This window comes from Danio rerio, chromosome 1 (assembly GCF_049306965.1).
Source record: "Danio rerio strain Tuebingen ecotype United States chromosome 1, GRCz12tu, whole genome shotgun sequence".
NCBI classification, from domain to species: domain Eukaryota; kingdom Metazoa; phylum Chordata; class Actinopteri; order Cypriniformes; family Danionidae; genus Danio; species Danio rerio.
Genome location: NC_133176.1, coordinates 9,552,623 through 9,569,878, shown reverse-complemented (window position 1 = coordinate 9,569,878; position 17,256 = coordinate 9,552,623). Strand labels below are relative to the sequence as shown.

General features: G+C 38.2%; 2 protein-coding genes across 12 annotated transcripts in view; one reads left to right on the top strand and one right to left on the bottom strand.

The window, feature by feature from the left end:
* The window catches only part of slc5a10 (solute carrier family 5 member 10), a 51,715-nt gene that overhangs the window by 20,028 nt on the left and 14,431 nt on the right, over positions 1-17,256 (bottom strand). For 9 of the 10 annotated variants that reach the window (XR_012405430.1, XR_012405432.1, XR_012405433.1 and 6 more), the window contains 2 exons: positions 13,382-13,587; positions 10,687-10,822 (listed from right to left, as the gene is read on the bottom strand). Coding sequence is in view for 5 of the 10 variants with exons in the window: in XM_017355957.4 (XP_017211446.3) it covers positions 10,687-10,822; positions 13,382-13,587 (342 nt within the window). In the remaining 5 variants the exon portion in view is untranslated. Of the gene's footprint in view, positions 1-653; positions 1,005-10,686; positions 10,823-13,381; positions 13,588-17,256 lie in introns of those variants that run through there. The other variant, XM_073949343.1, reaches the window with a different exon arrangement.
* Positions 707-13,750, top strand: fam83gb (family with sequence similarity 83 member Gb). Of its 2 annotated transcripts, XR_011015236.2 has the most exons (6): positions 707-1,923; positions 3,886-4,053; positions 4,148-4,272; positions 6,889-8,122; positions 10,649-10,716; positions 10,953-13,750. XR_011015236.2 is itself a non-coding variant. In XM_005170874.6 (5 exons), the coding sequence occupies exons 1-5, from the start codon at positions 1,465-1,467 to the stop codon at positions 11,433-11,435; spliced, it is 2,469 nt and encodes an 822-aa protein (XP_005170931.1). In that variant the 5' UTR covers positions 707-1,464; the 3' UTR covers positions 11,436-13,750. The 2 variants fall into 2 exon arrangements, 1 of the variants encoding a protein (XP_005170931.1); XM_005170874.6 differs by lacking the exon at positions 10,649-10,716.

The following is a 17,256-nucleotide window of genomic DNA, read 5'->3' as shown; positions in this document are numbered from 1 at the left end:
TTTAAAAGCATTCAAGCATAACAAATTGTACCACTTGTACCTTTGACAAATTAACAACAATTCATGTTATGGAATTGTTTATAAAATGGAAACAATGCAGTATTATTTTACATTTGATTATTCAAATTACTGTATACCTGAATGCAGTTTGGAAAACGCTGTTCATTGCATCTTTTCTTTATTGAACTTATCTATACTTGTAGATTGTTTATTATATCTGTATGCATTCCTCTACAGAATCACCCTAATCAATATCTGAAATTATAAATTTTTTCCAAATAGTTCAACTCAAAATTGTGAAATTGTGTTTATATTGCCATAAAAAATCGCAATGTTCGATTTTTCGTGCAGCCCTATTTTCTAGCATAGCATGGGTTTTGTTAATCTGTGGTCACACAAATCAAATGGCAATCGCCAAAACACGGTTAATAGCCTACTATAGGTATATCTATATTTTAATAAAAAGGTTTAAATTTCTCATGGAAGTTCAGTTGTGTCTGACAACCAGTCCTCCTATTGTTCATTCAACTTTTTGTCTATCTGTCTCCAGAAGCTACATTGTTGCCAAAGGTCTGGTGGGAAATAGGAACTGTCTGTTTCACTTTCTACAGTTTCCTGTCACTTTTTTTCCCGGATACCCCGCCCAAACCCACGTAGCTGTTGACTCAGCCGTGTAATATTCGGACAGGACGCCGCGTCATCGACCCTCATGCAACCCGACGTCTGGCCTCTTCCTCTTTGTAGCTCAGAGTCAGCAGAAGTGGCGCAAAGTCACGCAAAAACTCCACGGAAATTTTTAACCGGACATTATTAAAATCGGACAGAACGCGAAAGTTATGCTCAGCTGTCAACACTGTAGTGACAATCCGTAAACTTTGTTTTACGATGGTTGTTGTTGTTTGCTCGTCGGAGTCGGTGATATCGAGGCTTTCTGCTTTTGTGGAAGAGCCTGAACGCGGATCCAGTCGGCGTGGCTGAAGCCTGTTGGGCGCGTGTATGTGTGTGTGTGTGTGTGTGCTCCTCCCGGTCAGGTGACTGAGGTGTGTCTAATCACTAGAGCCTCTGGAGATGCTTTGTTCGACTCTACCTGTTGTCAACTGAAAGATGATCTGCTGCGGCTCTGCGGTCAACTGCGTTCTGTACTGAAGTAGGACTACCCGGGGTAACATGATCAAGTAACATCTGAGGGGCAGTTTCTATCTTTAGGACACAGTTTTACCTTGATGTAAATATATAAAAGGATTCTATACGACCGCCAATCCGCATTATTTGACAACAAAGTGCTTCCTTTAATATGGAAACGCTTTACACGAGGAACTTTTCCAGCCGTTAACGGAGGAAACACTTTTCCCCAAGACTTCATTTTGGGGGATTACAGTAGCTCTTAACTAATTACATTACTTATAACTCGAAGAAAGAATCTCCTTCTTTTATAAGCAATTTTGGATTGTTTTTGGAAACACAATGGCTCTCTCTCAGGTTCAGTGTCTTGATGACAATCATGTGAACTGGCGTCTAAATGAGTCCAAACCGGAGTTTTTCTACAGCGAGGACCAGCGGCTCGCTCTTGAATCTCTTGCCACGAAAGGACGCGACGCGTTTGACGCCTTTGTGAAGGAGCGTGAACTGCGTCCTTTCCTATCGGAACCCGAACTCGAGATGTTTCGCAGGAGCATAGAAGAGTATAAACCCGGCTCTGAGCATCAAAAACAGGATGGTATGACGGAGGGAGAGGACAGGGCAGTGTCTTTACAGTACTGGCCGGATCGCTCTGACACATCCATACCGAATCTGGATCTCGGATGGCCCGACTGCAATTCTTACCGCGGAGTGACGCGTGTTAATGTGTACACGCAACCGCCGATTGACGGACAAACGCATATAAAAGAGGTTGTGAGAAAGGCCATCGCGCAAGCACAGAAGGTTGGTAAACTAGACAATCTTGAAAAGCACGATTGTACTGTATGGTCACTCTGTCCCAGAAACTGTAGACCCTTAAAAGATAAGCACTAAACCGGTTCTTTTGTGATCATCATCTGACTATTGAGGTGAAGTTGGTTTTATATTCACACGTTCTGACTTTCTCCTTAATTCTAACATTTTAAGAACATTATTCTTTGGTAATTCCTAACAGTGAAATCATATTAGCAGCCAATGAATATCAAAGTACAACATTGTTCACGGTCAAATAATCGTGCTAAAGTTGTTTTGAAGTAATGCTTACATGATTTCAGACCGAATATTCAGTAGGGTTCAGGGTTTACACTCACCCATAAGCAAGTATGTAAATATATATTCTATAAGTGCAGTTAAATACTTCTTAATCCCCACTGATAATTTGGACCAAGCTAGGTTCAATTAAAAAAATCATTTGAATAAAGGGATAGTTCACCCACAAATGAAAACGTTTCAAACCTTTAATAATTTTTTCGTCTGTTGAATGAAAAAGTTTTTTTTTTAGAATATTTAGAAGAAAGCTGGAGGTCTGTTACCATTTACTTCCAGGAAGAAAAAGAAATACAATAGAAATCAATGGTTACAGGCTTTCAACTTTCTTCAAAATATGTTTTTTTTTAAAGATAAAAAAAACATGAAGGTTTGAACCAAGTAAATGTTGACAGAATTTCATTTTTTTGCTAGAACTATCTTTTAAATGGTTGTAATGCATCATGATAATTGTTGGAAATATTGTTATCATTGGTCACTATTGATTTCCAATGTTACCACTAATATGTGATCATCAACTCTTCAGATTCCAACATTTTTCAAGATATCTTCTTTTTTGTTCTATAGAAAAAAGAAACTACTAAAGATTTATAGCAAATGGAGGGTATGTACATGATGAAATCTCACTCTGGAAGTGAACTGCTCCTTTAAAGTTGCCATTATCAGCCTGATAAGAAAAAATATCTGCACATAAACTATGGATTGTTTCTGCTTTTGAACTGCTTTTGATCTGCTGCTTGCTGTGAACAATTGGATAGGATTTTTCCCCATAATGGATATTGCAATAACATTTGGAAAATGTATGTTTTCCCAAAATGTAAAGGTTTTTGAAATCAATTGTTCACTGTATTTATTTAGATTTTGTTTTTAATCAAGCTCAAAAATCCATATTGAATGTAGTTTTCCTTTCACTGTAAAAAAAAAATAAAAAATACAATTAATTAAATTGAATTTAAAAAGGATGAATATTAATGCTATTAAAATCATTTACCTCTAAATGGCAACATCAGGGGGATGATTACACAGTAATGTCAATATTGATTTAACTATTGTCCTAGGTGGTTGCGGCCAAACTAAGCAAAATAGCTGCTGTATGTATGTCAACACGTGTTTTTCATCACAACCCTTCTCTTCCAAGCTAATTAATATTTCAAAAGATAACGCAGAACTTTGCAGAATGACTTGAGTTCAGCAGAAAACAACATGAACATGCTGAATGTCCAAATATCCATCAAGTTTCACAATCCTATACTGGTTTCCAACTGACTCATTTTTCTTGTTGAAACTTGCTAAAGCTCGAACCCAGTGATTCGGCCATGACACATACCGGCACAAACTCTCTTCCTCCCCCTTCTCCTTGAAACACACACTCAATTACTTTGTCTCTTTACTCAAAGACATTTCTCACAATGAGAGCTTATAATGAGATCTAGGTCTTAATGGGTGCAGTACGACTGATTCAGGGTGTGTAGGAGTTGTTCTGTGTCTACATCAGCACGTTGTCTTCTTAATAAAGAGATCATACAATGCTGACAATAGAATTGTAATTGTAATTTGACCCGTATAGTAATTTGTACACTAAGAATATAAAAGCATCTGTGTTTTTTTCTGGGAACTGTTTAACATACATTTACTGTGTGTGTGTGTGTGTGTTTGCAGATGATAGCAGTGGTGATGGACGTTTTCACAGACGTTGACATTTTTAAGGATCTAATAGAGGCTGGTTTTAAAAAGAAAGTGGCTATATACATTATTATTGATAATGCAGCCGTACAGCACTTTCTCCTTATGTGCGAGAGAGCCAACATGCATAAAGGACACCTTAATGTAGGTCAAAGATGCATACACTTATGTTTTTTGAAGACAATTTCAAGATAAGTGCAATTTATGTTTATGCAATAATGATGATTTGTGTTTGCAGCATCTGCGGGTACGATGCATCGGTGGTTCTGAATTCTACACACGCTCCGCTCAGAAAGTGCGAGGCTCATTGAGTCAGAAATTCATGTTTGTGGATGGAGACCGTGCTGTGTCCGGATCATACAGGTCTGTATGTGTGCTCTTTATTGTGTTTGTATGTATACATGAGGCGGTGTTTATAAAATATAAGGGAATCACACTCATCTGGAAGAAGTTTAGATATATACTGTGCTGAGTAGGGTTGTGTGATTAATCAAAATTGAATCACAATTTGAAACGTTGCGATTAGTTAATCGCGAGAGGCTGCAATAAAAAAAATATATATATTAAAAAAAAATATAAAAAATATATATATTAGTGCTGTCAATCGCTAAAAAAATTAACTAATTTATCGCACTTCTAAAGAAAATTAATCACGATTAATCGCATTTAAAAGACTGAAACTTGTAATTTTGTCTATTCGAGTGTAAAATTAATGTTAACGCAAGACAAATACTATTTAAATTCAAAATATAATTCTTTATTTGAATTTTTGTTTACTTGTAACACAGATTTCTTCATGTAAACAACATACCCACAATAAACCATCAAGATCCTGGTTTGACAGCCATATTTATTACAGAAATTAAAACACAGGCATGTTAATGCCACTTGAATTTCAAAACAATCAATGCCAATAAAGAAAACATTGATTTTCATATTGGATTCTAAGTGGAGGCAGAAAGACATGACAGTCTGCTGAGTGTTTTATGGGCTGATCAGATCATAAGAAGACGATCAGCCTGGCCCAAAAAGTACATCGAAACAGCGGTAAACTGCCCGGCGTCTGCCCTGGCCACAACAGGAAAAAAAAAAAAAACTGCGTTAATTTTTTTTAACGCATTAATTATTTCAAATTAATCGCATTCGTTAACGCGTTAATTTTGACAGCGCTTGTGTATATATATATATATAAACAAAAATAAAGAATAACATCTTCAGAACCAGTCCGCTATGCTTCAGAAAATTAAATATGCTAGACTGTCTGCGATGGTGTCGTGAGGCATCGCAGACATGGTATTGTTTGTCATGCACTATGCCACATTACACAAGAAGAAACGATTGAATCTTGTGTCACGACAACCATTTGTCGTTTACAACCCCCATGACACCCTACGTCAAGGAAATCGTGCGGAAATCAATGAAAATGAAAACAAACTGGAAAGTGCTGACTATTGGGATTATGGCATCTGCTGGTCCAGAAGCATTAATAGATGAATTAATTTAAAAGAAAAACAGCATTTGTAATATGGGAATATTTTGGTTTCAAAGTCACAGACATCAAACAAAAAACAGACAATTTTTAAGAGCTGTCGCAGAGTTGTTGCTACGGCTTACAGATTATTGAGCTGAAGCTTGAATTAAAAAAAATTAGCTTGAAGCTCTAATTAAATCGTAAATCAAATCGCAATTACATATTTCCCCCAAATCACACAGCCCTAGTATACTAGTAAAAGCTACATGCCATGGCATTTAGCTGTGGGAAATTGCTGAAGAAGTTTGTTAATGGTGAAAAGTGTCTCTAATTCTGATTTATCACCTACCTGAAACTTACTTTGTTTAATGTAGTTCATTCCATGAGTCATGGAATTTATGTAATATCATAGAATTTTAAAAGATCTATTATACATTGAACGTCAGGGATTTTTAATAAATTATATTTATCCTAATTATGGTAAATCAGGGATTTTTGTTTTTCTCTTCTATTTGTTAAAATATTTTATCAGAATTTTTCTACACTATGTTTTTAATGCATTGTTTCACATCTTTTGTTAGGGTTAAGTTACTTTTTAGCTTTGCTTTTTTCTTTCTGTCATGCTCATCAACTTGCAATCACTTAAGTAAAATGCAGTCACCAGACTGCAGCTGTTAATTAAGAGCCAACATGTCAAGATAATATACATTATAGGAGCTGTGGCTTCATAAGGACCACTTCAAATTCCAAGTAGTAAAAAGCAGAAGACAGAAAAATGAAATGTTAATTTGTAAAGCTACTTTAGAGCTATCAATTATAGGAGGGGGAGCACTTCTCAGCCACACAAAATGGAAGTACCTGCATCGTTGTCTTGAATGTAAATTATCCACTGTTGCTCTCATCACATGACTATTGAAGTCCTGAAAAAGGATATTCAAGCTAAGTCAATTTAAATATTATGCAAAGCACAACAGCAGCCTGTTTTTCATTAATTATAGGTTATGGAAATTTAGCTTTTTAATCAGTGAAAGTCAGGGAAAGACAGAGAATTTAATGTTTCGCTTAGAGTGGGACCCTTGATAAAAATACAAATAAAAAAATACATAAATGAATAAACCCTCAATCTCAGGAAGGGTTTAAAATTTGGTAACTAGAGACTTCCACAATCTCACGCACACACCTGAGGGAGAAGATGGAAGGGCCGTCATTACACAAAGGCAAATTTAGAGAATAAACATTTACAAGGGTGTAACAAAACAATTCAACTAGAAACCGAATAATATAAAGGAGTAGTCAAACAATAATCAAATCACAAGACAAGCCTCATAAACCGCATGGCACATGGCAGGAAATGCCAGAATACAAAAAGAAAAGGGAAGTGTGAACAGACAAAACAAAGTTGGTGAGCTACTGTCACACTAATGAAAAACAGAAGTATCATGACATTCAATGTGTGCTCAAGGGGTGCTCATGTTATTCATTTATTTATTGTCATTTTTATGTTTCAGTTTTACATGGACTGCTTCTCGTTTGGACCGCAACATCATAACTGTTCTGACAGGACAGGCTGTTGAGACATTCGACAAGCAGTTCCGTGAATTATACATGAGTTCTCGTGGGGTCAACCTCTCCAAGATCCCAATGGCGGAACCTCCGGAGCCAGAACCTATTCCAGTCGCCGTTCCTCCCCCTGTTCCCGTAAATGTTGCAAGAAAAATGATCAACCCCAAATATGCGTTGGTCAATGCAGATGCTTCAAGCAAAGCATCTTCTGACAAAGCCAGTGCTAAGAACAGTAACACCCCAAATCCTATGGTCCAGCTTCCCAAGCCTCAACGGGAATTGCCGGAAGCACCACCAAAGCACCCAGGACTTGTAGGTTTGCCAAAGGCAGATCTTATTCTCTATCTGCCCATCTGGCCAGAACCAGATCCATCTAGTGATGTTATTGGGTTCATTAATATCCGTGACACAAGCAAGCCAGCACAAGTGCATTTAATGCGCTCACAAATGTTCGAAACATCTCAAGCAATCCGCTTTAAAGACCCTTTTACGGCGCCACCCGAGGATCCGCTCCCAGAAAAAGCAACTCCTCGTCCTAAAGCAACACAACTGCCTAAAATAAATGCTGTAGAACCAAATGTTCAATCAGTTCCTCAGCCTCAGCCTGATTCTAGCATTGCCAATCAAGATACTCCAGCCAATACATCTCAGACGCCAAACTCTCCAGATCAACAGCAAGATCCCAAACCCAACCCACCAGCACAAGAACCAGAGCCCAATCCTGAACCAGTAGAAGTTCAGCAGGCTGTAGAAATTCCTGTGCCCAAACCACGCACTCTTCAGTTAGTAGTTAATATGTCAGAAGGCTCTGGAGACGCAGAGGTCACTTTAGTGAAACGAGAGGAAAACCAGACCATCGGCTCAAAGGATGCACACTTGGACCTTCAAGACAACGATGCAGATAGCACTGCTGTAACCTGTGCACATTCATTAAAGGATAAAGATGAGAATTCCACAACCTCTGATGAATACTATGAATGTACTGACTCTGATGGCAGCGATAAGCTCCCTAACGGAAGGATAACGGGTTCTGGTCGTGTTGGAGACCACAGCCCTGATGCGCTTAACGTGATGGCCCGCTTCTCTCAATCCATGCTGGACTTGCGATCAGATGACCCTGATCTACGGAGCACTGTTGAGAAAAATCGACTCAATGCACAGAGCAGAGACAAAGCAAAGGTAGGTGTCAATTTTAGCGTGTCTGAATGTGAAAGTGATTTTTATCAGATCTGGCTCTCCACTCTACCAGTCCAATAAACCTGGGAGTGTCTCAGATAGATGAAAAGAAGCCAGGCGTGTGTGTTATGGAACGCAAGGGTGTGTCGGTGTGCGTTCCGGGATGTTGTTGACATTTCCTGCACGCCTGAACCTGCTATAAGTGTTAAAACATATATGTGGGGGGTGGTGGGGAGGAGGAGGGTGACATGCAAATGTAGTATCAGATTAAAACATGACGTAAGGTTTTATCCGATCCTTACTTTAGTGGAATTTCCCCACTGAAAAAGTTGTCTGTAGTCAACATGAGCTGAGGATGTGAAACTTTTGTTTAGAGGGACAATATATTGTTTGTCAATCTGATATACTCAATATAATGGGTCAACGATGATAAAGGGATTTAAAGCATCAAAACAGTGGTGTAACTACTTTATTTGTCTTCATACATTACAATGCATCTTGTTTAAGCATAGTTTTTTTATTGTGGAAAAATTACTTGTACACAGTAGAGTTGGGCCGATAGACGATGCCATCGTCCATCGTCGATGGCCAATAGACAACACGATGCTGAGCCAGCATCGCCGATTCTCCGCCCCGCCCCCAACGTAAACCCGTTCGCGAAAAATACACACTCAGGCCCTGTTTACACTAATACTGTACGTCTTAGTGTCAAAATGGCATTTTAGAACAAAAATTATTTACATCCACATCGTTTTACCTAGCATTTCTGCACGGCCCTCCGTCCGCTAAAAACGCACATCACATGACCACACACACATAGACACACACTGTCATGAACTCCTTTGAGCTCCAGTCAGAGAGCAGTGCACATCGAACAGTTTGATGAGCAAATGAGTGATAATCTCTCTGAAATCTCACGTATCCCTCCTAATCCTCAAAGTCGCGCACTCTTCTCACCCCCGGATCCCTCCTCGCTCCTCTGACATGTCGAACGCACACTCTACCAGTCCCCCCCCCCCTTTTTAGTATGATGACGATGCCATCGTCAATCGTGATGTTTCACATAAGACATTGTACGATGCCAAATTGGTCGACATCGCCCAACCCTAGTACACAACACATTACTATAATGGATTTAAGGATCACAGTACTGCCGTAACAAACAAATAGATTGAAATTTAAAATTGTTATATTTTGCAACTATCCATTAAAACACTAAATGATTCTTTGCTTGTTTAATATCTTTGAATGAATATAAATATCTAGATTTGACATCTGATCTTTGACCCATTTATATTACCTAACATTGGATATTTAATTGTGTAATTCAAATTCACAGTTTACTTTGTTCATTCAAATAATTTCTAAACAGCATTATAGTATAGCTGCATCTCTACCTTTATAAGTTCTTACACATCTCTTCCTAATGTTTCTGTTTACTTGGGATTGAATTATTTGTCAGCTGTTTGCAATAAAATGCTTTTTCAAGGCTGGTGTACACTACCTGACGAAAGTTTTGTTGCCAATCTAAGTTTTAGGAACAACAGATAACTTGACTTCTAGTTGATCATTTGGTATCAGAGGTGGCTTAAATGAAAGGCAAATGCCTCTAGATTATGCTTATGTTACCAAAATAAAATATAATCATGCCTTGACTTTTAATGCTCTAATTAGAACAGTAAGGTCTGACTTTGCTTAGGCAAAAGTCTTGTCACTTAACAGAAATAATGTACAGTATAGAATATAAAGTCTTGATGCAGTGGAAAAAATGAATATTGTGTATGACTCCCATGAGCTTGGAGGACTGCATCTATACATCTGTGCAATGACTCAAATCACTTATTAATAAAGTCATCTGGCAAAGAAAGCGTTCTTGCAGGACTCCCAGAGTTCATCAAGATTCTTTGTAATCATCTTCAATGCCTCCTTCTTCTTACCCCAGACATGCTCAATAATGTTCATGTCTGGTCACTGGACTGCAATTTGCCCTCTCCTGTGGTTTGTAATGTAATGGGCAGCACAAATGTCTTGATACCTCAGGCTTTTGATGTTGCCATCCATTCTGCAGATCTCTTGCACACCCCCATACTGAATGTAACCCCAAACCCTGATTTTTCCTTCAACAAACTTGACTGATTTCTGTGAGAATCTAATGTCCATGCGAGTTCAAATAGGTCTTCTGCAAGTTCAAGTTCTGCAGTTCAACAGATGATTCATCTAAAAAATCAACCTTCTGCCACTTTTCCAAATGATCAACTAGAAGTAAAGTTAATATTTGTTGACAACAAGACTATTGGGTTCGACAACAAGACAGGTAGTCAGGTAGTATATATTAAAACCAAAAGTATTTTCTGGGATGCAAGGCTTAAGGTTGTTTTTATAAGTGCATGCTGTTTAATAATTTGGAAAAACTTGGTTAAGTCACTTAACAAATTAAAAAACGGCTTAACCTTAATCTGGTATGACCTGATTACTTTAGAGAGGCAACAAAGCTTGGACAAAAGATGACATAGCACTGAATTTTTGCAGCACTAGCGGATACAGCAGCTGGAGCGTGTGTGTAGTACCTGGGTACAGTGCCCTGCTGATCATGCCAGGTAAGATGATGAACATCATGGGAAGCAACTTGAGATAGCTGGCAAAGATGGACGCTCCTTTGGCATGACTCAGACTCTTGGCTGACAGAGACCTCTGCACGATTACCTGCCAATAATCCACCAACATGATCATTATTTTTTTAAACAGAAATTTATTAGAACAATTCCTGTCAGAACATTTGATATCATGCCTGTTTATCCTGTTTCTGTCTCATGTATACCTTCCTCCCTTTCAGCTTTACAAGACGGTCTCTAGGTCGCCTGTTCGGGACACTTACGGCCGAGCCAAACTGGTGATTGGTAAACCTGGAGGGTTTCATAGGCACCCTAAAAGCAGTGATCACTTGATCGGGGGCCACAGGTACTGGCAGGGGAAAATGTATGCACCTGAACCACCCTCTAATGGATCCGACCAGCAAAACCTACACCGCTCTGGACGATCGCCTAGGAGACAAAACCCTGGCTGTAGGATTGAAAGACTGCAAACCAGCCAAACGCCTGCTCAGAGGCTCATGCACACCCAAACCCTCTCTCCCGCTCGTCGGGTCTCTCAGACAAAGTCTTTGTCTCCTCATAGACGGGTCGAGACTCGTACGCCATTAGGAATTCCTTTATCTAAATATGCCAGCTTCAAACACCTCAAGGCGAAGGTTCCAGTGAACACGTCTGGTTTTGCTTTGGGGGATAAATTGCTGACACAGAGGCACAAGGACAATTAACTGATTTATGGTGGCTTCTTCCCAGCAGAAACAACTTTGTATTGATTACAAAGGCGCGAATGTGCAATTATTTATCCACCACTTCACATGGAGTTCAACTGGATCTCCAACTGACACGAGTATTACAGTGGCAAACAAACACTGATACTTTTCTGGATATTTGTTACAGACAGACTTACTCTTCACTGACGTGCCTTTATTGAGTAATGTGGACTGGAATTTGGTGGTGGATTTGTGACCATGGTGATGGAAATTTCACATTCACCTCTGTTGTTGACTAATTATTGTCTCAGATTCTGGGAAAAGGATGTTGAAAAGATTAAGGTACAGTACAAGCTAACCGCGAGTTATTGTTTAAAAAGCACAGCACACAAATCAGAGTCAAAACAAAAGACTAAACCGAGGCTGACGTTTTCTTCGGTTTTGTCACAAATGAAGTCCTGTTTACACTCAGCTTTACGTTTGGTGCTCAAATTTGTTGCGCTAAACAAATTCATTTAAACGAATGACATTTGTTCAGAATGACATGTGTTTTGCATGCCGCTAGTGCAGCTAATCCTTTGTTTACAGGGAGGTGCTCTAATCTCTTTTCCGTTGTACTGCGAAAAAGCCTGTTTAAGGCCTTGTTTACACCTAGTGTTAAGGTGTGTTTTTGTTGACCTAATCACAAACGTACGACCCTAATTAGAGATGTAAATAAGTTCATAAGAGAGAGAAAAAACGTTTTGCATGTTAAAATACACATATGGAATGCATGGGAAACGCATCAAATGCAGTTTTGGATGATTTTCATGTATGGATTTCACATGAAAATGTTTGAAAACCATATTCCACATGTGAATTTAAGTTTATGGCAGATGTGTGAAGCTCTTGTGGTTTGTAAGGTGCCAGGGTTGAGCTTGTCTACTACTCACCACTTTTAAGAAGTAGACCGAAATCTGCATTAGGCCAAATTTGCCATTACAGTAAAAGGTTTTGATTGGAAATCTGGAAAAAACCTGGAACAGCCTTGGGCTTTACAGTTTTTCCATAATTGTCAACTAATAAAAACTGCATTTTTAGCATCATTTAGCCAATAGGATGGTGTCTTTTTATTTTGGCGTTAACAAAAATTGAGTGTAAAAATCCGACCAATTGTTTCATTTAGAATATTTGCTGGTGTAAACAGGCTTCCAGGACTAGCTTTGGATTTGGAGTCAAGACCAAACCCTTAAAGATCCAGCCATTAGACCTGCTTATTTGAACAACAGAAACCTATTCATGCAATGCTGAATTAATTAATTTCTGACTGACAGACTGACCAAGACTTACATTTTGATCCACAGCAGAAAGGACCACATTTACAGAGTCTTGAAGAGACTCCAACTTTGTCAGTATTTCCAGGAGTTGTATAGTTTCTATTCTAATCTTTGTTTAACTATTATTTTCTCCTCATAAAAAGGTTTGAATATAGTAAAACCCTTTTTTAAGGAGTTGATGTGCACTGTACTTTAAAGAAGGAAAGTGTTACGATTAATTACAAATACAGTTTCTAAACGATCTCAACCATTCTGCTTTAAAAATGCTAGTCTGCACACACTGATACCTACAGATTCTGAGGAGAGGATATACTTGAATCGTTTTGGTGACATTTTTTGTGCCGCAGGAGTCAGGGTAGTTCTATTTGAATTGATGCGAATTCCTCACAGCCTCTTATTTATTTGCATCCTAATGCAAATGTCTGCCTTGTTTTAAGTCCATTTGTGGACAGTTATACAGTCTTGGTAGCCCTTTCCCCCTGTAAAGCCACTTACGTCTATCTCTTCTATATTAATCTGCTATATATTTCTTATAGCAGAATGTGACAATGCAGCATGCAGTTGCAATAATTTCCTCGTTGTGAGGCTTTTTACTTTGTGTGAACCAGGGTAGTCTTATTATGTATTTTTGAGAGTGTTTGAACATACCTGATCCGTGCACCAGTACCATGTTGCAATGATGGTTAATCCCAGCGTCATGCCTGGCCAGGGAAGATCTCCATGCACTGGGTCTCTGAACAGGTGCATGGCATCATGTCTGGGCAGGTGACATGTCGTGTTCGGGATGATCTTGGACGGCACGGCTTGCAAATACACGCTCTCCAGGTTACTGTAGCCTCCAATTTTGTTGAATGCTGTAAGGTAAATGCACATCAGCTAAATCTACTACTGATTTGGGTGAAATGTAGCAGTTTAGCATTAATATTTCTCTTTTGTACTAACGTCAAAATGGCATGGCGTCAAAAAACAGAATGTACATTTTGAATCAGTTCCAATTAAAAAAAGTATTTAAATTGCTTTAGCTTGTTTAGACTCGTGTGTTGTTTGCTTCCGTGTTGTTCATTTCAGTTTCAGTTATAGGCGAATTTCTGTAAGTAGCTAAAAGCATTTCAGGGGATTTTCCCCATTTCTAAATCTCTATGCAAACCAGCTCTGCAGGTTTATAATTGTTTTACGGTGTCCTAACCGGATATCATTTTCTATAAATTAGGGCTGAACACTACACACACCGGCCACTTTATTAGGTACACCTTACTAGTACTGGGCTGGACCCCCTTTTGCCTTTAGAACTGCCTTAATCCTTTGTGTATAGATTCAACAAGGTACTGGACATATTCCTCTGATATTTTGCTCCATATTGACATGATAGCATCACACAGTTGCTGCTGTAATGAGTGGTTATTTGAGTTACTGTTGCCTTTCTATCAGCTTAAACCAGTCTGGCCATTCTCCTCTCACCTCTGGTGGCGACAAGACATTTGTGCCCACAAATCTGCCGCTCACTGGATGCTTTTTTTTTTTTTTTTTTTGGACCATTCTCTGTAAACCCTAGAGATGGTTGTGCATGATAATCCCAGTACATCAGCAGTTTATGAAATACTCAGACCAGCCTGTCTGGCACCAACAACCATGCCACGTTCAAAGAAATCACCCTTCTTCACCATTCTGATGCTCAGTTTGAACTGCAGCAGATCGTCTTGACCATGTCGAGCAGTTGGACAGATGTACCTAATAAAGTGGCTGGTGAGTTTAAATCTTTTGAGCATTGATATCTCAATGTGTTTATGCGTCACAGGATTAGATTTGTTTATTAAAGATTATATATATATATATATATATATATATATATATATATATATATATATATATATATACACACACAATGATGAACATGTTATTTTAAACTGAATTGTTTAAGTTCTCTACTTGATTACTGTTAGACTCTTCAGAAAACCATAAAGCACTATTTATTTTTTACTATTATTACCATAATTATGTAGATCTAAGTTAGTAAAATTTTTCGTATCTCAATATATATATACAGTAAATATAGTTGAAGTCAGAATTATTATCCCTGTTTATTCCACCCCCAATTCTGTGTAACGGAGTGGTGTTTCAACACATTTATTAACACAATAGTTTTAACACCAAATTTCTTAAAATATTCTCATAATATATGACTAGATATTTTTCAAGACACTAGTATTCAGGTTAAAGTGACATTTAAAGGCTTTACTAGGTTAATTAGGCAAGTTATTGTATAACGATGGTTTCGAAAAAAAAAAAAAAAAAAACGTATAGCTTAAAGGGGCTAGTAATATTGAACTTAAAATGGTTTTTAAAAATTAAAAACTGCTTTTATTTTAGCCGAAATAAAACAAAAGACTTTCTCATTTAAATGTCACTTTAAGCTGTTTAGAAGTGTCTTGAAAAATATATAGTCAAATATTATTTACTGTCATCATGGCAAAGATAAAGTAAATCAGTTATTAGAAATGAGTTAATAAAACAATTATGCTTAGAAATGTGTTGAAAAAATGTGTGTAAAAAAAAATCTTATCTCCGTTAAACAGAAATTGGGGAAAATTAAACAGGGGGTCTAATAATTCAGGGGCGCTAATGATTCTGACTTCAACTGTATATACAGCGTCAAAACAAAAAATCTCAATGTCAGGTTTTCCAATATCGTGCAGCCCTACTATAAAGGGTTTGGAAACCCACACACCTCGCCCGCCACCCGTGGCTCTTTTGTTTACGACATCGCTCCATCCTCCCCTCCGCCTATGACACTATGACCAAAACCCCCCAACCCCACCAACTCGCTCTTCACTTTCGTTTGCGACAGCCCAATTAACAATTAATTCGATCTTCCAAAACAAAACTAACAAGCAAAAAACTCATTCAGAGCACTGTAGGAAGTTAAATTGTTCATATGGTAACCATTTAGAACTTTGGTATGATGTATGTTTTACATTAGCATATTAAACAGCAACTTAGTTTATTCAGCATTATGCCCTGAAGGGAATTAAACCCAACATTTTTTGGCCAATTTGTGGTCAAAAATTATAAAGAAATTGAAATGAAATATTGTAATAGCTTTTTCATTATAGCTTGGCTGGTCTTGACAGGTTCCTTGGATCATGCCAAGAACATTGATGGTAATTACACCATTATCAAATCAACTTTTGGTCTTTCATTTTGTTTGAAATCCTAATTTGTGTTAACTGCTTGCCCAGGCTGTCCAATGTTCACCAAATTTACCTCAGATCATCTCCAGACCTTTTTTGCAAAAACAAAACAAAAAAGGACTTGCGTTTTTTTTGTATACTACATTTTGAAATTTGACGGCATGATGCTAAATTCCATCTTTATTTATGTAATCAGCTCAACACCTGGATTGATTGATTGATTGACTGACATTTTTATTGTATATAATATGTTTTGCTAATACCAGGGGTGTCAAACTCAGTTCCTGTAGGGCCGCAGCTCCAGCTTCAGTTCCAGCCCTGCTTTAACACCCTTATGCCGTGGTCACACTAGAGTTTGTGTACGAAATTCTGTCGTACGGTGCTGTGAAAAGAGGGGGGATTAAACAAGATGATTACACATTTATCAAATTACAAATTTCTGTCCAGAGAGGTCATTTTTGATTGGCTTAAAGTAGGGTTAAACAACCCTGTTGCTGGAGATCTACCTTCCTGCAGATTTTAGTTGCAACCTATCAACATATCAAACACAGCTGCCTGTAATTATCAACTGCTGTTCAGGTCCTAATCATTTGGTTCAGGTGTGTTTGATCAGGATTGGAGCTGAAATCTGCAGGAAGGTAGATCTCTAGGAACAGGGTTGAGCACTGCTGGCTTAAAGCCTCTGTCACACTGCACTTTTCGCCTCAATAGACTTGCATTTTTATGCATGCGAATGCGTCAGACTGGAAATGGAAGCTGCGACAAGTTTCGCAGTTCGCTCCATTGAAAAGTTCAAGCTTGGTGAACTCTGACCTGTGAAATCGCATTGTGATTCTGTGAGACCAATCGAAAATCAAAACATGACCTCTCTGGAAAGAAATGTCAAATATGGACCAATCGCTCACTTTTTTATGTCTAATCGTCATGTTTAATCCTGCCCTTTTTACAGCGCCATATGACAGAATTTCACAAGCTCAAGCTCGTGTGACCGCAGCATCAGATGCACTTCATATAGGTGCACGATTTCCTAATTAAAAACAACTGATCAAACTAATTAAGTCCTTTAGGCTTGTTTGATCAGGTGTGGTTGGGACTAAATTGTGCAGAGTTGTGGCCCTCCTGAAACTGAGTTTGACAACTGTGACCTATACAGTAGCAGCAATAGACCATGAGGTAAGAAAACGTAAGACTTTCTCCCTTTTTTCCTTTAATTTGACTTTTAATTTGACAAAATGTGTACGTGAAATCGACATATGTGACCCACAGAATCATAGTCATAAGTGTCTTTTTTTAAAAATCACCTGAAAATGTAATAAATAAGCTTTCCATTGGTTT